Consider the following 21,468-nt stretch of genomic DNA (forward strand, 5'->3'; position numbering starts at 1 on the left):
AAAATAATAGATTTCTTACACTCTTTTAAAGACATGAACCAATTGCCCTTTCCTTAAATTTAATTCTAGCATTTCACATGTTAAACAGATAGCAGTATTGACAAGCAAACATTTCCCTTTAACATACAAAACAAGCTTTCATATAAGAGAGGAATAAAACTGTAGTGCCCTACCAAATCTTTATGAGTCAGTTACTATATTTTAATAAGATTCTTGGAGACATTAATTTTACACTAGAATACTCAGAAAATCATAAATATTTAACTGTAGCCTTGGTTTCCAATGAATCAAACCCCCAAATCTATTTTTACCTGATTCCTTTATAGAAGCAAACTTTCAGTCAACAGGTGTCAATTAAGTCCATTGAGACTTCCCTATAATCCTGTGAAGACAGTTCCTCATACTAATTCCTACTCCTCATTATCATGTTGTTTGTGTATGCCTCCTTCAAATTAATTGTTTTATTTATTAAATCAGTTCCAAATAGTGGCAACTCACTCAGCTGTTTACTGTGCTATGAACATTCATGAACAATATGCACCATACTGCAAACCTATACTGGGGGATAAGGTAAGAGGTGCTCATTGAATTCTCAGGCAACTGTATTTGGTATTGATGTATTAAGCACATTACCTCTGTACCATATTCATTCATTTCTAGAACAAGAGCCATATATAAAAATAATACTTATATGAAAAAACAAGGATATATTTTCAAAGGTCTACAAAATAGCCTTCTCTGCTGCAGTTACAACAGCTGCTCTCAAATGTGAGCTTAATTTAGGCAAAAATTAGTCAACTTGACTGTTGAGCTGCTTGATGTACTACATAAAGGGGGGTGAGAAAGCGAACACTTCCCATTGAAACTGGAAGGGATTTGAATGAACACAGAGCAGTTCTGGGGAGCTGCATTTGCCATAGCATAAAGACGTTTTAAAATTATACTGGATGGGGAAATAAGCATGTGGGTTTCAGTTCATGCTCTGCTGGCTGTTCAAGGAGGAGACAAACAGCAACTCATCCCTCTTGTCCCACAGCCATGGAGCCCCCATTCAGAGCAAGACCATCCTAACCCATTCTTCATTAGCAAGATCAAATTTCATTGCAATAAATATTATTTCTATACAATCAGACTAGAACTAAGTAATTGTAGACACACTGAATAAAAATAGCCACAAACACAGTGTTTGCAGAAATTCTGTCTTTTCCTTGAGGTAACTTGGAAAAAAAAAGGCCCTATTATTCTTATATTACATAAAGGAAAATATAGATGGAGAAAACTTATTTCCCAGAACCCCTCAGCAGACCTGTAGCAGATACTAGAAAAGAACTAAGGTAACCTGAGCCCTGACTTAATGATTTATCTATGACTGATGTTTTTAATAATATATTTACTGAGATACTTTTATTATACATACTGGTACAGAGCATATATATATATTAATATGTGTTGCATATATATTGGCTGTAAAGCTAACACTTAGAAATTAGGAAATGACAAGATAACTGTCTTAAATCAAACCTTTTGTGCCTTGTAATATAAGACAACATTCTCAAGAACACATAACAACGTTTCTGTAAGGCTAATGCCTCAACCAGCACACAACTCCATACACTGTCAACTGATAAGCAGCTATTGAATCATTTAGTTTCCCTTCGTCATCAAATGTGTGTTACATGTCTCATTTAGAGCACATTGTCCAAACCCTTCTCTGAAAATTGAAAGAATAAATTGTTTGTGAGCTAGCTTATGGAACTTACTGTGGTGGTATTTCACTGCTCCAATAAAATCCAATAAAACATCCCAGTTCAGTGAAAATCTGGAATTATTTCTATTTTCCAGATATAAAATTGGATGTCAGAGAATAACCATATTTTCACTCATTTCAGGGGTGGGTAGTGGGGTCCAATTTCAGAAACATACTACCTGATTCTTCTGAGCAATTACTATATTAAAAATTAATTTCAAACTATGAAGATGAAAGCCATCCTACAGGAAACCCTGAGTTCTGGGGATTCTTTCTTCCAAAATGGAACATAACCTTGAAGCTTCTTTTAAAAGTCAGTACTAAGACTCATGACATTCCTGATGCTACTGTGTACTGTCAGCACATGACATTAGTACTGACCTGAGAGAAGAGAAAAATTCTTTGAGCTAGGCTGGGCATGAAAATAATATCTCCCCAGCTGAATGACTGCAAGGAAAGAGCCTAAAATAAGAGGACTTCTGGGGAACAAAGCGTCGTAAGCCTGGTATTTGGCAAGGTACCCAACAGTAGCTCCAGCAGCCCATAAAACACTGCCTGGTTTCCATCTGCATTTTAAAAATCAGTACGCTACTGTGTAAAATGCTGATTTTGATGACACACATTATCTTTTGATGGGTTTAAAGCCTAAATCTCAGTTGCAGCCACAATACTTAGTACCTCTATAAATCATGCCTGAGGAATGCAGAAAGTACAGGGGTGGGGGTGGGAATTGCCATCTATAAAGAGCCTGTAAATAACTAGTCCAATGCCATACAGGAAACTCTATCAGAAACAGCATGAGCCACTATTGCTAGTTTGGTCAAAAAAGAGCCTCCCTTTCCACTCCTTGTACACTGCACCTTACCTCCGACTTGGTGAGCCCAGATTGCCATTGGTGCAGCAAAGGGGCCCGTCAGGAAGGGGACCAAGGCGATGCCCCTTCCCCTGCACCTTCTTCCACCCTCCATCAGCACCAAGCCTGGCTCTAGGCATGGGTGGTCACCACAATGCAGGCACAGCATGCTCTGAACTCCCTTGGTGAACTTTACAAGGTGCCACCTCCAGAGCAAACCCTCAGTGGTGCCACAGAGCTACTTGTAGGCCCTGGGTGAGGAGTGCAGGCTGCTGAGATTCAAAACAGAGGCTCATGGCACATCATGCTGTAGCTTACAGACTACTGGGTTGTAGGCAGCAGACCTCCCTCTCCCACTGGGGCAGTCCCATTTTTAAACAGGGAATCAACGTCTGCTGAACAAAAAGAGAGAGATCAATGCTCAGTATACTTAAGACTGAAATTCTGATCCCTCTTCCACACCAGATGCAGCAGAAGCTTGACTCTGGGTGTTGTATAGCTCAAAAAGGTTTTAATTACTGGGGTATGAGCTGCTTTGAAGGTAGAAGATGGGTGATGATGAATATTCCTCTTTATGAAAATAATTTTATCTTATCTTGGTTCCAACAAATCTCCTCCGTAAAAACTAGCAGATATATCACCACAGGTGTTTTTGTTCAAATCAATATTTTCTGGCCTGCCATAAATTTAAATTGAAAATGCCCTATTGTACTTTTAGAGAACTTCCTTTGCTTTCCTGAAGTTTTTTGCCCCATATATTATACAAGCTTAATAGCAACTGAAACAGTTGCTGACCTCTGTTTCTGAGCAGTTCCAATTTCCCGTTACAAATTTGTACATTTTTCAGAAAAAAATAAAAACTAAGACAGAGGATTGATGGAAAACTAGACCACAAACACAACCAAAGACTAAACCGCAGACTTAGTCGTGGTACTAAGCTGAATAGTTAACCTTTATACTATTACTTCATAAGCTTTATTTTGCACAACTTCAATTTGTAAATTTAATAATATTCTCCTAATGGACTTTTTGGTGACTTACAAGTATAGCATCACATAAACTGAAAATAAAAACTCCACTATCTGGTATGAGATTGCCACTCACCTCTGCTACTTCAGCCAGCAAAGCACTCACAGCAGTGATAATGCTGTCATCTTCTTTGTGAACCACTGCTAGAAGAGGCCACCTAAAGGCAGGCTACAATGACATTTTCGGATTCTGATTCTACTTCTACCTCGATGTACGTTGCAGCAAGCAAGGGAACAGGCTGTAACACTCTTTGACACTCTTTGTATTTTCTTTTTTTTTTTCCTTTTCCTTTTTTTTTTTTCCCCCTTACACAAGTGTTTTCCCACTGACTTACCAAAACAGTTCTATTTTCTGACTCCAGTTATTTTATGCTATCTTAGTTTTCCTCCCAATCCACTGCCCCCACATCATCATTTCCCTTTCTGGCTTCCTTCCTGACTGGTTTTGCTCTTCCCATGGTTTCCCCCATGTCTGGAGCACAGCCCCTAGGAGTGCTTCACCAGCAGCTTCAACTTTCCCAGCTCCTACTCTGTAACTCCAACCTTTTCTGTAACAGTGTCTCACCTCTTGCCTTTCTCCCTACTCCTTCAGTTGAACACCTTTAAATTAAACATCTTTTTACTCCATTCTGCACAGCACAGTAGATAATGAAAGCTTAAACACAAGTACCTTCCTGTTTCATTGTGTTTTTCTGCCCTGATCCAATCTGCTGGGGGCAGGTTCTGCTCAGCATCATCGCCGGACCTTGCCCAGCAGGAGCCAAGTATTTAAGTAATCCAGATACAAAGCTTGGCATGCATTAACTGTGATTCTACTAATGCTTATAGGAATTTGGTCATGGTTGCTCATTATTTTCATAAAAATACTCAGGAGCACATAACTGGAATACATTTCAGCTCACAAATTTCAAAACCTTGCTAGATTATTAAGTGTATGGGAGTATTGGAGCTTCTGAAAGAAAAGGTTTTGAGAATTTTTTAACACAGGTAAAATTAATTTTTGTCCTATCTTGTTAAAAGTGACCTGGTTGACCTAGTATTTCCCAAGATAATTTAAAACAATTTTATAAATCAGTTAAATTTTAGAACAGTTATAAACAACTGAAAAACAGATCTATAGCAGGAAATATTAGCTAATAATAACAGGCATCAGTTACAACAAATAGACAGACATACCTGTCTATAAACATTTATACAGAATCAGCCATGTCTTGGATGTTTCCAACTGATATTCTGTTAGCACTTCCATCTTAAATAACTCTAAGATGTTGATAGACTTAAGGTATGGTTTTGCATGAGATAAAGGTGAACAATTCAGAGAGCTTTTTATTATTATTATTATTATTTGTACATTCCTGGGCTGCATTTATTTTATAGTCTCTTTTCCTGTAGATGTTTTTGTGATAGCTATTTTACGTGTATGAAAATATTTTAGCATGGGGAGTAGATGATATTCTTTTTATTACTGCATATATTCGTACAGCAGTGTAACCTCATGCTTTGATGTTCAGTCTGGGAAATTAATTCCCGTGGTTTCTGCTCATGTTCCATGACTAGGTGACCTCCATCTTTATTACTAATTTTCAGTTCTATTAAGAAAAAAAGTAACACTTCATCTCTTTACTACACTGTTTAACAGACTTTGGACACAAAACTGAAATTCACACTAAAGAATATTCTTGTATATAAAGATATTCATTATGTTACATTACAGTACATTTTATATTTGAAAACACCCAAATTAAGACAAACATGGAAGCCATCAGATTATGTGTAAGTGAAGATTCACATAGCTGAAAACAAGGGTTTTCAGAAATATGCCTTCAAGAAAGGGAAGTCAAACTTCATATGGTAGAAAAGCACATTCTACAAAAGACAGTTATTTTATGCAAATGTGAAACAGTCAATGCTCATATGTGCTCAGAAATTCTGTTATAAGACTAGGGATAAGGAACACATTCAGTAGGGTGAATGATACTGTTTCCTGTTCCACAAAATTGTAAGATTTCAAAATATGATGTGGTGTCCAGAAGAAATTAAATTCTCTCAAAAGCTTCTGAGAGAAATACAGTCTTTTAAAGAAAGCCCTAGCTTTGTCTCTTAAAAAAATAATCATAAAATGTGTACTTCAACACTTTTTTTCAGGTCTAAGATATCAGTAGATATCACTACTTGGAACCTCACCAAAGATAATGCATAAAATCTATAACATCCATATAGTTTCAGACATTCTGATACTGTCACTTCTATTTAACCAGAGGAACATCTGCTTAGATTTTATTTAGCTTACGGACAGTTACTTCCTCTCACCAAGGCAAAGAACAAACATGAAAAGTGAACATAAGCAGGATAAATCAAAATCAGCACTACATGAAGTTTATATGGTAATGATTTAAAAATGACCTCCAGAGCCAGGATTTCTGAAATACAAGAATCATGATTGTCTCACAGCAGAGAGAAGGCTATTTTTAGCTCACACAGATGAATTAAGAGTAGTGCACTGTACAGCCATTTTTTAGAGAGCATCATTATAATTACTTACCTAAGCTTGATCTCGTGTTAGATCGCTCTATTATCGCATGCTTACTGGGGTTATTTAATACGGAGCGTTTGGCAAGCGAGATGTCTGCTGTGACTCGTGTAATTGATATACTGCAAAAATAAAACAAAATAGAACAGAATGTTATTTATCTTGTGGGGAGAAAAGAGACTCATCTAACATTAGAAGATGTCTAAGACTACAGGAAAACAAGTTCTCAGTGCTACAGTATGCTTTTCACAAACAAAACAAAAAAGAAGATATTTTATTTAACTACTATTGTTACAAGAACTATTGTAAAGACATCCTCCTTTCTGCATAGCACCAAACTGCAGTATGACCGTGAACTGCAAAGCTACGTGGATCTGCAGAGAGTGGAGGCATGGACAGGGCAGAGACATGCTGCAGAAGACACACTTGTCCTCCCTAGGGACTGCAGGCTTGCTGTGGTGAGATCTTGCACCCAGTATGCCCAGCATCAACTCTACAGAGTTTCAGGGCTCTGAAACTCCTAATTCACTGAAAGAAAGTGTAATTTGTCTCCAACTAAATAGGCTGCTTTCTTCTTTCCCTCATTTTGATTAAATCTTTTCAAAGATTTACAACCTGGCTTACCTCAACCATGTGTGTAAGAAATGTAGGGATTTGCAGAGTTAATAGGTGAAGGTAAGGCTCAACAGGCAAGCTAGTACAGCCATGCAATTCTTATCTTTATTATTCAGTTTACTAGCATATGTTTTGTTTTTTAAACTGAGTGCAAGAGCTACCTATATTTTTCCAGAAAGATGCAGAAATATGCTGGCCTCCTAAAAATGGAGACCGCAACACAGAGAAGCAAACCACAGTAGTGAAGAAGCAAATGAAAACTCTGGGCTAAGTATCTGGTAAGCTCAGTTTTGTGTTTAGGAGAAAACATAAGCCAAGAAAAAAGTGGTTACTTCCAGCTGTTTCATGGAGACCTGCTACATAACTTTCTGCATATTCCTCTTCCTAGGAAAACGATTAACCCAGTTTGTTTTGCTTTCCAGGGTCAAAATACACCCTTTGGCTAAATTCCCCTTTAAACTCTGGTCTAATGAGGTTTAGAGGTCACATTTTTCCAGTGCTGAGGGTTAAATCAGACTGATGGTATTCCCTTGTTCTTCCTTGTATGATTTTACTTGCAATTTAAAAGGAGGAAGTGGATTTGCTAAGAACAGGGAGAGCTCCTCTCTAGAAAGCACACTCAGATGCTATTCAGCTGAAATGTAACCAAAGAGGTCATTTCCCAATGAGTTTAATGTGTGTATATATTTTTCTAAAGCCCTATAAAATGTAACAAAGCCAGAAGTTAATACAGAAAAACAGAAATATTTTCAAAATACTGATCAGCAATATCATTTTGAAAATTTAGGCATGATTTAACTTAAGCTAAAAACATAACCAAGTACTATTTCTGGCACAGCTCCTCACAGATAATCCCACTAGCCTTAAAATGAAATCCAACATGTTATCTGTGCTACTGGTTAGTTATCTTTATTTGCTAATTGATGAATAGTACCACATTTTCAATTTTTTTCCTTCCTACCTGCTATAAGAAAATAAAATCCCCTTTTTCAAATTCAATTATGCAGTATTGAACAAAGATTTATCACTAAAAAATGTGTTTTTTTTTTTTTTTTAATTATTTTAAGATCTGTTAACAACTTTTTAAGTTCATTTTAATATCTTTTGAGATATATCATAGAATCACAGAATATCCTGAGTTGGAAGGGACCCATAAGGATCATTTGGTCCAACTCCTGGCTCCACACAGAACCACCCAAAAACCAGACCATGTGTCTGAGAGCATTGTCCAAACACTTCTTGAACTCCGGCTGGCTCGGTGCCATGACCACTGCCCTGGGGAGCCTGTCCCAGTGCCCGACCACCCTCTCAGTGAAGAACCTTTCCCTAACACCCAGCCTGACCCTCCCCTGTCCCAGCTCCATGCCATTCCCTCGGGTCCTGTCGCTGTCCCCAGAGAGCAGAGCTCAGTGCCTGCCCCTCCGCTCCCCTCGTGAGGGAGCTGCAGGCTGCCATGAGGCCTCCCCTCAGCCTGCTCTGCTCTGGGCTGAACAAACCCAGGGCCCTCAGCCGCTTCTCATACATCTTCCCCTCTAGACCCTTCACCATCTTTGTAGCCCTCCCCTGGACACTCTGTAATAGTTTTATATTCTTATATTGTGGTGCCAAAAACTGCACACAGTACTTGAGGTGAGGCAGCACCAGCGCAGAGTAGCCTGGGACAATCCCTTCCCTTGACTGATATAACAACAAAAAGAAGTAGCCTACTCTCCAAACAAAGGGTACATACGCCATTATTTCTTAAAAACTAATTAGTGCCTAAGTAGAACCTGAACTCAAGTAAATTTGCAATTTGAAGTACTTACCGCCCTTCGAATCTATGTTTTAAAAAATCAAATAATGCTTTCTGCATCATATCTGTTACCTAAAAGCAAACAAACAACAAATTAATATTCAAATGTGAAACTGATAATACTTGATGTTAATAATTTGGAAAAACCTGTCATTAAAGTTGACAGCAAATCTTGTATCTGAACAATATGATAGGAATATAAGTAATTAATTCTTTATTTGAAATTGGATATGAAATAAAATACGTGACCAGGTATCTAGTAAAAGTGCAAACTGTATACATTTACCTATGAAAAAAAAATGTTATTCAGCTTAATTACTTTTGAACATTCAAATTCACATAAAGCAAAATATTTTTGGCAAAATAAAACCATTCCCAACAATCACGTACCTCATATCCCTTCAAAGAAGGCCCCACTAAAACTACTGGTCGCATAGAAGGCACTACATCATAGGGAGGGATGTGCTCTGTCTGTAAAACAGAAAAAGCTCTCAGCATTGCAGCACCTACGTAGAATGCTCATTACTTACAATATCAGGAACTCTGAATTTCCATTGATGTCACCACCAGATGAATTGTGGACTCATTCACTTTTCTTGAAAACTGGTACTACAAGGACTTCACATGTACAGGGATTTCTTTTGAAGAAGCTTTTAATTGACTTTCAGTTTTCTTACTACTTTTATGTTTGCTCTGGGTAGCTCGAAAACTGTTATTCTGGAGATGTTCACATGTGCCACCCCATAATTCCTGACTGGTTAATTGAAAAGGTTATTTCCAATAGTTAATGACTTGATATGATTGACTCTACAGAGGTGACATCTGTTTTCCCAACAAAATTTTATTTAGGCAAATTACAGAGGCGAAAAATAAAACAAAAAGAAAGGAGAGAAGCCTAACATATCCTTTGTGCTCCAATCTGCGTACTGCTTTGCAAAATATCGTGACACCACTGCAAATTCCAATGGAAGCACTCATAATCTGACTTCCACATTTGCATCCACAATTCACTTCCAAAAGAAAATAAAATAATGACTGATCAAGTTAGTATTTACAGAAAACTTTCATAAACAGAACTTGGGATAGCAATACTTCCACTCTAGGAAGTTCCCATAACCACCCAAGAGTGGATTATGTTAGTACAATATCCACCAAACTACTTACTGATGTATCGTGCATGATTTACAAAAAAAACCATTTTGAACTAGAAATGTAAAAAAGATTGCCTGTTTCCAAAGACTGCCAACATTTTTATATTGTTATTGAAATAAAATATAAGCAGATTAAACTGTTTTATTTTCTTTAATAAATGGCTATTCAATATATATACCCAAGAATGACTAATGTTGTTTTATCAGAAAGGGCTTTTTGTTTTTAAGAAAGGGTTTGGTTTATCTTTGTCTAGGGGAAAAATGTTTCAAATCCAAACCCAGGAGCCTGTGGGTGATACGAAAAGATGGTATACCAGATCCATTTTTCAGATGCCTACATAGTACAAATACATCAGTCAAGACTGTAGAAGACAGTCATTGTTCATTGTTTCAGTACTCAACATATCCCAAGATATTTCACAATAACATTAAAGTATATACATTCCAAACACAAAAACACAGACAGACATTAACAGTGACAGCACAAAATGCTACACAAGCGGCAGTCTAAAGCAGTCTAAAACATGGAAAACATTTTTGCAAATGTTTTTAAATATAATTTATCTTCTTTTTTGTTACCTGTAGCTTCACCAGATAATTAGTAACATAAGAATGAATACCAGTGCCCAAGGCATCATAAGCATGTCAAATGAACTTATCTTAAACAGGGCAGAATCTAACTTAACACATTTCAAAGCAAAACCCTGCAATTACACCGTGCCAGTATTAAAATGCAGCCCTCCAATGTTCTTGCTGATATTACTAATAATCTGATAAATGTATTAGAGTCAGCTCCTAAGAGAAAACAGTTACAGAAGTGTAAGTGCTTATAGCATGAGCGTCCTGATGCAACAGATCTTTGTTTTAATGCAGCAAACTCAACTGAAGATATTCATGCTAGAAGTTAACCAGCTATTTGAAAATTAGGAAAAGTACAGAAGCTATCTTATTTGATGGAATATGGGTTATATTTAAGATCTGTTCTGCTGAAACAGGCTTTATTAATATTATTTTTAATCTTTGCAGCTTGAAGTAACAAAGGTATCAGCAGGAAATTGACTAAGTAATCTAATGGAAGCACCTAAGTAATTTAGTACTAGTGAATTTAATATTCTAAGGGACTGGCACTGAGCTATACAGTTTTCACTTGCAGAGTCAAGTTCAGACACGAACTTGGAATAAAAACTAACGTAGTTCAGATTGTATATCTTAGTGGTTTGACCATGAATGACTAGTTTGGGATGCCCATTCAATTTTTACTGTAAATGGCAGTATTAGAAAAGCAACTATAACCAGTAAAGACTGTGATATGGAAGAAAAGAGGCCCCACACAATTAAGAGAGATGGAATTTGTCACTATCCAACAACATGCTTTTTTGTCCACAAAACACATCTAAAGATGTATTATGCAGATTAGTATCCAATATACATCAACGTGTTACTCTTCCTTAGCATTTATACTTGGTTATAAATATGATTAATGAAGAAATTATTCAGAAGCAAGAAACTGCTGTTGAGTTCCACAGCGGGCTGTGAATGACATGGTGCTTAACACAACCTACTGAAGAAAATACTAATGACTGAAGATGAGAAGGATCCTATAGTATTTAAAGGAGCTCATGAGAGAATAAAATGTTTTATTCAGCTAAACAGGAGAGCATCCAACAGCACTGGCAACAGTGTCACTTGGCACTATTTCTAAGCACCATATACAGTCTGTTGTTACTTTAGATGTGAGTGGTTAAAACAAATGAAGAAGAGCTATGAAGAATTAGAAGATTTAAAACAAAAGTAGAAATGTAATATCCAGTTTCATAGTTTGGCTGCTAGCTAGTGTCTTGATAACATATTCCAGCAAAGATCCTAGAAGCATATGGCATAGCTTGCTGCAACAGGATGCCAATGGCCTAATTCTGCAGTGCTTTGGGCTGTATATGGAGAGACACTGGCTCTCCTGTGAGCCATCAGTACCATTTCCGATAGCTGAGATACTAAAAAAAATCTGACTGATGGAAAGCAAGAACATTTGTCCAGTAATTTATACATGACAATAGGAAAAACTCACAGTAAACTGCCGAAACAAGTCTGCAGTTTTCCACTGGTCTTGTTCATCTGCAGATTTTGCACCAAGTGAATTAGAAGCTGAAATACTAAGTAAAAAATTCAAGGATTTTGACTATTTGTTGTGTAAGTCCAATCTGAGTATCTGATTAGATTCCAAGAATGATTTCAATAGACTGAGTTTTAATGAAAAAAAATACTTTGAAAAAGAGATAGAAAGAACAAGCATGCACTAGAGGGGTGTATTATATGTATTTATTAGAAATAAATTCCTCAGATTTAGAAGGCCTTCTAAGTGTGTCTATTTATTCCATCAAAAAGGATAAGTACTGTAGCAGGGTTTCATGGATGCTCTGAACTTAGGACTTTATCTTTTAGTGTACTGAATCCTCTAACAGCTTGATTAATCTCTTCTTTCAATCTAGGATAGCTGCATTGTTAAACTGGGGTAATAATGCTAATGATGCCAGTGGCAGGATAAACATAGGTAATGCTGATATAAACTTACCGATTTCTGCTTCTGCTTAGCTACAGCAGCATGGAAAAGAAACAAAGAACAACAAAGCATGCATGTTATTGGCTTGTCAAAAGACGCAGACAATTAACAGGACTAGAAATGTGACGCAGTGCAGGTGAGCAGGTGGACAAATGGGAGCTTGGAAGTTGGTGTTACCTTCTTAAAGAAGGGCATTCTTTTCTCTTTGGAGTGGGGTGATGTTACACTGTTTGCACTGGGTTTGGGGGAGCGATGGTTTGCTGGAATATCATTTTCTTCTGCATCTAAGCCAGTGGCATCTATGTCTATAGCTATATACAGACAAACAATTCAGAATTATCAGATGACAGGGAAAGTAAAAATAGGTTAAAAAGGAAATTAAAAAATAAAGAAAAATCCTGTCCAGAGTAAAATAAAAATTTAAAAAATCAACCATGAATACAAAACACAATAAAACAATGGGAAAAATTTAAAGGTGCAGTACATTAGGATTAGAAAACACAAAGCAGTCTGTAACAGCTACTGTAACGTTTTCCTCTGATCCCTTATTACAAAATTAAAACAGACATACACATAATTACTCTTAGAAAACAGAGGGGTGGCCAAGTTTTTTTGTTATACCAGTGTAAATCCAAACTAATCCACTGAAATAAAAGAGACTTGCACCAAAGTAAAAAACAGAATCTGACCAACAACATTTGGCCAACAACATTTGAATTATTTTACAGTGATGAACACTAAATAAAAAATGTGCATCATCAATTGAAATTTGAAGTGTTACTAGTGTGTACTTGGAAATAAAAAAAAAAAAAAACATAAAAAAAAACACATAAAAATAATTTTTGGAGCCAAAAAAATAAAAATCAGCCTAATAGTGGTACAGTAATATCAATATTTATCTTACGGCATACTACAATTGGTATTTTTAAACCACTTTAACTAAAAATGCACAGTAGGCATAAGATACATTTATTAAAAATAATATAAACAGACCTACAAATAATGAAAACTAAAAAGAAGAGGTATCAGAAGAGAGAAAATAGATCCAAGTTATCTCAGAGACCTGGATCCTGTGTGAAGAGTGAGGATACAGGCAGAGCAAAATGGAGCTGAATACAACAAACCACTGTTCAACCTCTTTCCCAAAGGAATAAACAGCGCTCAAAGCCTGTACCATAAATATAAAATAGCTACCCTCTTTAGCAAGTAACTAGCTTGCAAAGTATAAGCAAAAATCATCAGAGACTCAGAAATAAACACATCTTCAAAATGCAAGGCCATGTCATCCTGAAGACAAAGCCCAATGGATACCTGACAACCAAAAAATGAGACACTTCATAAGCCTTCTTGTTTACAGCACCCAATCCTGATCTTAGGTACTGTATTAACATTGTTTTCATAAAGCAAGTACATACACAAAAGTGATCCACAAACATGCTGTACAACATCACCCTTGCGTGAAAAGATCTTACCCACCTCTTGACACCCGCTGGTAACAGGCCCATCTTCTCCTGCCATTATCATGCACTGAATGTAACCCTAAATAATCTGTAAGCAGTATCGTTTGTATAGACTTTATCCAAAACTATAATTAATCAGTGTAAACTATTATGAAACCACCTTAGTGACCTGCTTTCAGCTGCTTGATGAGTGGGACATCAATTAATACAGCAGCCTGAGCTAATAAATTATGCAACACACAAATATTTGTGTCAAGGCTATGTGCAACTGCTGATTTAAGAGACACTTGGGACAGCGATCTCCTCGTTTTGATAGGAGTATATTTTCCCATTTGAATTGTCTACACATCTAATGCCACGATCCCTGACGTGCCTTGAGTTTGTACCTCTCCCTTTGAGGCTGACCTTGCCAGAAAAGCCCATGAGCAGATCTGCAGCCTGTTTCTATACTCCTGCTCCTAAAAACAGCCACAGAAATCACGTAACATTTTCTTCTAGCAAAGCTGTTCCTTCATCCTCTTCATAATTATAAAAAGAACATATTATCTTTTCTTGAATACAGGCCAGCACAGCCGCTATATAAACCACTCATAATAAGACATATTAGAACACCTCCACTAAAATCATCTGTAAAGAAAATTGGGATTGTTAGGTTTTTCCTGTAAAAGAGAAATGCAGCATTTGATCAGCTATCAATATCTTCATTTTTCATTCTGTTTCCCCATTACATAACATCTGTGACAGGTGTTTTTTTTAACTGTCAATTATTTTTAGTTAGCTGATTTTTTTTTTCCCAAACTCATTTTCCCAGTTATCCACATCCTGTTTGGTAGTCATTGAGGACTGTATGGGTTGATTTATTTATTTATTTTAAGTCTTTCTTCACCTTGTTTCATGCTTTTGCAGCACTAGTTTATATAGGGAAAAAACAAACAAACTGTAACTCAAAGTCAAAACATGAAGTTAACTTATTCTTGTTATCTTTTCTTCAACTTATTAAATAATTGATGTGTTTGCCATTTATTACACTTTCACAAAACGGAGGCCTGGGACTAGCAGAAATGGACCAGGTCAGAATTGAACTGCACTTCAAAGTCAAGTGAGTTCTTGTCTGTAGCATTAGTTACAAATTATGCTTCTTTCACCCTTGGTATGTTTTAAGATAAGCAACAAAATACTGCAGATCCCAAATATAAAGATCATAGTATAAGCAAACACAATCTACTCATAAACACTCTCCAAATTTTCAATGTAACTGAAACAACTTAAATAGATTTTCTTCTTTCTCCAGAAAACGATGTTTCTGAAAACTACTGTCTGAAGAAATGACTCAATGCAATGAAAATTACAGCATCACTAGCAATCAGTGAGTGGGCAACCTAATTATGCTATCTATTCTCTTACCTTTAAATTCTGTGCAACATTCTGAAAATTTCATATGTACTGCTATCTAAGTGGGTTTAGTATATAAAAATATTATAACATTTCAGTTGCTCTAATTAGAAAATTACAATATAGGTCTGTGGACACTTTCTACTGCAAAAACGCAGTCATTGAAAAAGGGGCCTTAACAGTAAATAGGACAGTTAAAGGCCTTTGTACGGCCACAAAAGATTAACGTGTGTTCTACCAACTAGTGACAGACACATATTAGTAAACTAAAATATATATTTTCCTACAAAAATGGCAGATAGGGAACATAAGTGGAATTTTGATAAACAAATTGCAACTGTAATAAAGTTGGTCATTACAAACAAATTTATGTTTTCACAAGAAGGACAGATACATTTTTCAATTAATTTAACCACATGAAGGTACTACCATAACTTGACTGAACTCCTGTCTCTCTCTTAATGTCCATGTAAATGCTTTAAAATCTTCAGGACCATTTTAAGATGCCTGCTCCGTATGCCAGCTCCATATAAACTAACGATATGAAAACACTCATCTCAGTCTCTGTAGGCAAGACACTAGCAATATTCACTAGTATTTTCTGACGTCAGGTATTCCAACTGTCCTTTTTTTCTCTGAGGAGAAGATAAAGATTACAAAGGGACTAACGCCAGTGTCCTACTCCAAATCATGATGAATTTGCTTCATACTTCTTAAATCTAACATAACCAAAGTTAAAATCTGTCTGTTGATGCTCTAAATTCAAAACAATACTCGTGAAGTCTTCTGTCAGAAAAGAAAAAGAAAAAAAAGATAACCAGTATGCTAGAGTTATGTGAAGCAGATTTTCATTATCAGAACTGCGAAACTGAAAACTCCTGTTAAAAAAATGATGTGGTTGTTGATGCTACGGCAGAGACCTCATGGGCATTTTTATTCTTATTGCTGTTTTTTCTCCTCTACCAGAATATATTTCTTGTTCAGCAGGATTCCCCAGACCAAGTCTTTAACTATCTCATCACAAGACTGTCTCACCACTTGACTATTCCTCTGCTATAAAACCTCGCGGGAAAAGCAAAGAAGGAACTCTGTGGATTGCTAAGAGCCTATCATTGCCTAACCTTGCAGACATTATTTCTACTACTTCAAATGAACCCAAATCAGACCGATAGGGCAATGCAAACACACTGGAAATAAGAAAAACAGAACTAAAAGTAATATAAATTTTAGCAGATGAAATGACTGATTCTGTAATCTGAAGGGTTCATGACCTACTCACCAGATGATGGAGGCGTCGATTTTCTGGAACTAGGAACTATATCACCCAGACTGGATGAAGAGTTTCCTCCTGATTTACTGGAGTAAAGCAACAAATTAGTTTGAAGTTTTATAGCTTTCTCAGTATTTATTCTAGCCTATTTATTACTTGTTTTATAAATGAGCTGCTAGCCAGAAGCAAACAACATTTCTGACAGTGGTATAAAATATACATCTTACACAAAACGTATGTACATTTTGAAGACTGAGGAAGTGCAAACACCAATCACTCTCCTTGCTCTGCTGTGCAACTTCATTCAGCTACATATGCTCTTACTGTGATCTAATCTTTAATGACAATTAATATTATTACTTACTACTATAAAAAAATTTTAAACCAATAAGAATATCTGTTTAACAGAATAATTATTAAGAGTGCCCTAGTGAAACTGACAGTGTGTTTGTCTAATGTCTTTTCAATTTAATTAAGCTGTCTTGGTACAAGGTAGCGCTTAGGTAAAAGAAGTCTGTCCAATGAAGATAAAACAGTCTAAGATTTTGTCACATTCTACTTTGTGAAAGCCTAACCAAGTGGTGCAAATGGAAAAAATATTTTTAGCAACTTTATTTTTGTTACCGTAACTAGAAAAGCACTGAAATGAATGTAAGAACGTATGTTTCTCTCTTCAAACAATTAATGCGGCAGTACTAGTTGATACTTCCTCTATCTTAAAATATTTATAATCACTAAGTAAATTTATTTGTAGTGTGGGACAGCGTTATCTCCAGTGAGATGTTCTGGAGAACAGAAGCTTTTACAATTTGGGAAGTGACCAAGTCATTGGGTCAGATGTGGCTGCATCAGAAAGGCCAGGAGACGAGTAAGGAACCAACTTCCTCCTGCTGAGGATGGGACACTCATACAAAAAGCATTTCCCAGCCAGTAAAGACAGCTGACACTGCAGCATCCTGGTCTCCTCCTCATGTTGATATGTTCTTCAGACACTGCTGCCCTTCCCATTGGAGCAGAAAAGCTTTTCTGACTTGCAAAACGTTTCCCAGATGTTTTCTCAGCTCCAGCTCCATCCCACTCAAACATAGTAGTAATATTTCTGTATCCTATATACTCAAGAAGAAGCAAATGGCATTTGTTTCTACATATGTTACTTTTTGATGGAAAACTACTGTATTAAGCATTCCATAGAAAGATCACGGTATTAGATCTTACATTATTGAACAATACAGTTAGATATTGAATCTGCATTTTTATGTCATTATGGCTGCAGTCAGACACAACAAATGAGACAGAACAAAACATTTTTCTCTGAGAGCTAAATAACAGCCGCTGGCTTCACTGTATGAAAAAAAAATCATATTAACATTCTCTGTAATTTCTGAAATCATCTTTAAAACGGTTTAGTACATATAGTATTGTGAAAAAAATATAACATTATAGAACTTAGGGGGATTGATTTTTAGCTCAAAAATTGTGCTTGCACATAGCAAATGTACTAACTGCAATGTGTATCTACAAATACTGTATGAAACTAAACCAGAATGAAAATCACAGGCCATCACAGACCACCAACCTAAGCACCTGCTTGCACTCTGCAATGTCAATGACATTATTAATCGTATACATAAATATTACTTTTTTCATTGACTCAACATTTTTGAAAACATCAATTTTAACAATTGAAGAGATCTACAGCATACACAGCATTGATTTCCAAAATAACTGCCACAAGCAGTGCTACTACTTTTAATGTTTTGTTGTTGTTACCTGGAGTAGAATTTCCCTTGCTTTGCCTTTTGTTCATGCTGCAGCCTCATGTTTTCTAGTTTGACTGGGCTTGGTATGAATCCTATTTCACAGCCTTCTTTTACCAACCGTCCTATCCACCAGTCATTATTAAATTTCTACAGAAAAAAAAAAAAAAGAAATAAGTCATGTACTATGAAATTACTGTATTTGTGATCATTTTGTTATTATTTTTAACTTGCAGCTAAGTCATTTTATGTAATTCTTCCCTGCAGTTAATCATTGTACTATGTTATTATGGCAATGAAGAATGGTGGTAATGTTCAGAAATACATTAAAATAATTATACCTTCCAAATTATTAAAATGCTACAGTACTTAAGCAGAAACTTTCCCTCACAAAACATCATGATTCTCCCTGGCTGTTAATTCCACCCATTTCACCATCTTTATTTCTTTCTGCTTCACAGTCTTTTCTCTTCATACATTAGTTTCTTTTGTTCTCCCTTGATCTTTCTTCTCAGTGGACACCAGAGATTTCTTCTGATCTGCTCCTATCCACTGCAACAATTTTTACAATCTATTTTTTTCTTACCGTATTAAACTCAGTTCTATACTTTAAATAAAATACCACTTCTCAAACTCTACTGCTTCTCTGAACTCACCACTACCTTCTGAAATATGACCACATTCCACTTATATATCTTCTGCTACCTACCTGCATACAGCTCATGTGATCTGTATGTTAAGCAGACAGTGACAGATACACAAGGAATGGATATCTTTGGATAACTAAAAAAATTAGAATTATACAAATGCACATGATATTTCAATTAACTGAATTTCTGCCATTTAAGTATGAGATAATGAGTGCTCCAATTTAATAATATTTATTCATATGCTTTATTGGGTTTACGTGGCAATGGTTTGGTAGCAGAGGGCTGCAGGCATGGTCTCTGTGAGCAGAGCCCAGCAGCTGCCCCATGTCAGAGCAGAGCCAGCTCCAGATGGCTCCAAAAGAGAACCATCACTAGCCAGAGCCGAGCCAGGGAGCGATGCTCAGTGGGCCTCTGGGAGAGCAGATTTAAGGAACGGGGGGAAAAAAATACAAACTGCTGTGCAACAGCAGCTTGGAGAGAGGGGTGAGAGCCAAAACTGTTGACCCCAAGGTCAGTGCAGCAGGAGGGCAGGAGGTGCTCCAGGCATCCCCTGCGGCCTGTGGAGAGGCCCCTGGTGGAGCAGGCTGTCCCCCTGCAGCCTATGGGTCCCACATGGAGCAGATCTCCACGCTGCAGCCCGTGGAGGAGCCCCCGGTGGAGCAGGTGGATGTGGCCTGGAGGAGGCTGTGACCTATGGAGAGGTCCCGCAGGAGCAGGCTTTTCTCAAAGCTGTGTTAGCTCAAACATCTTATTAAAACTGTAACTTTTCACTACAAAATGCTAACTAAAGACATTCATGTGCGTTTCAAATACACTGTAAGACAATATAGGTGGAAGAAGACTATAGTAATTGAGTCAACAGAGGTTGCCATTATATGGATCTGGCCTATGTTATACACAAAATCTGCAAAAGTAGTATCGCTTAACTTGGTAAAAGGAAGAGACAGATAATTAAAAAAAAACACCACTATATTAAAATCTGAACAGTCAGTACTTATTAAAACTGTCCTATAGTACAACAGACAAAACTAGTCAATTTAATTAATAGAAGTACTAAATCTATAGGAATTTTTTCTTCTTACAAGAATAAAAGCACCTTCTTACAAAAATAAAAGCATTCATGCTTGCAAAGTCTCAACGCTAACTGCTGTTGTCAGTATATGAAAAGGAGGATAAGGTAGTTTTATGAGAAAGTAATACCGCAGATGACACTTCCTAATGTTACAAAGCAATAGCAGAAATTTTGGTAGTGATGTGTCCAGCTCTCAAGTTGCTGGCTGGGGTGAGTGATTCTCTTTAAGACAGCTGTGCTTGGAGAGCCAAGTGAAATACAAAGAGGAATTAAATGCAAAGCAGAATTATGGCCATGCATTTAAGCCCTGAAAAATTCAGGATTGACTGTGATGCAGGACATGTTTCTTCATACAGGAAGCAATCTGTCATCTTTATATGCACTGAGTTTTAATGACTCTAACTTAATAATAAAAACAAATTTCCCTCATATTTAATCAGTGCAGCCCTCAAGAAGAAATGAGGTTTTCCTTGCTTGAGCCCTCTTAGCAGCATAAATTGGAGAAAACTCCTCACAGACAAGAACAGGACAATATCAATCCTACATTGCTGTGCAGTCAAACATCACGGGAGATTGTCATACTGTTGTTTTTTGTTGTTGTTGTTTTTCTTAAATATTTGTGATGTGAAAAGCAACGCTACATTTTATAGCAGTGTATATAATATGATTTTTTACTTTCATCTGCAGAAATAATTAAATTGTAGAGATTTCAGTTCTCCCTACGTTAACTCTAGGGAGCACCAAAATGAGTGAAGGAGCAATGTCTGGTTGGTTACAGAGCCTTGGAGATCAAGCAGGAGAGGGCCACTGCAGGGGAATGGGCAGGATGAGGAAGGGGTGCTACTTGGGCACCCTCCAGAAGAGGTCTGAGCCCCCCAGAAGCAGCAGCCACTGCCCAACGAGTCTGATTCCTTGGGCTCCCAGCCTGGCAGTGCGCCTGACTGGGGTGCAGGGTCCCAGCTACATCCCTGCTCTGGCCTAGCATCACTGGACAGTCAACTTCCTTGAACTGCTCAGAGGGGAAAAAAAAATTGATTTTTAAAGTCAGTTAGTTCAGAGTGCTTGTTGTATTACACCTGAAGCTGCATAAAGAACTGCAGTCTAATCTCGTTTTTCATTCCACAGCGCTACATGCACCCACCCACAGACAATATAACACCTCAGCTGAGTGAAGCTTCCTTTCAAGATATTTCTGAAGATTAGGAAAAGTTTGGGAAACTCTGTCTTCCTCATTATCTTCCATGTATTTTTACACCCAAGACTAAGTTCAGCTATGAGGGGAAAAAAAAAAACAACATATATTCTAACAGAAATATGCTGACAGCCTGTTTCTGGTTCACATGGAAACAGGGGAAAGGCTTGATGTGAAGTCAGAGATTACCAGCTCATTTGACATATGGATGGAATAGATAATCATACAAAATCATTTAATGCAACCAAACTGCACCATATTTTTCCAGATTCACCAGAAAATGCTGATGGCTTTCTTTTGCCGAGACTGTGCCTGCTCATCCCTACCTCTGTCATAAGAAGTAAAGCAATTCTTTTTTGCACTATCATCAGACTTGAAACATTGTCTTTGCTATATACACTT

At 36.9% G+C, this 21,468-nt stretch overlaps 1 protein-coding gene across 10 annotated transcripts in view; it reads right to left on the reverse strand.

The window, feature by feature from the left end:
• CACNB2 (calcium voltage-gated channel auxiliary subunit beta 2) overlaps positions 1-21,468 on the reverse strand; it is a 246,403-nt gene that overhangs the window by 19,609 nt on the left and 205,326 nt on the right. For 8 of the 10 annotated variants that reach the window (XM_035545416.2, XM_035545420.2, XM_035545415.2 and 5 more), the window contains 6 exons: positions 18,166-18,302; positions 16,405-16,481; positions 12,451-12,584; positions 8,956-9,036; positions 8,579-8,637; positions 6,171-6,280 (listed from right to left, as the gene is read on the reverse strand). In XM_035545416.2, the coding sequence (XP_035401309.1) occupies positions 6,171-6,280; positions 8,579-8,637; positions 8,956-9,036; positions 12,451-12,584; positions 16,405-16,481; positions 18,166-18,302 (598 nt within the window). Of the gene's footprint in view, positions 1-6,170; positions 6,281-8,578; positions 8,638-8,955; positions 9,037-12,285; positions 12,306-12,450; positions 12,585-16,404; positions 16,482-18,165; positions 18,303-21,468 lie in introns of all 10 variants that reach the window. The other 2 variants (XM_050708972.1, XM_050708974.1) reach the window with 1 other exon arrangement.

This window comes from Cygnus atratus, chromosome 2 (assembly GCF_013377495.2).
Source record: "Cygnus atratus isolate AKBS03 ecotype Queensland, Australia chromosome 2, CAtr_DNAZoo_HiC_assembly, whole genome shotgun sequence".
In the NCBI taxonomy this organism is placed as follows: domain Eukaryota; kingdom Metazoa; phylum Chordata; class Aves; order Anseriformes; family Anatidae; genus Cygnus; species Cygnus atratus.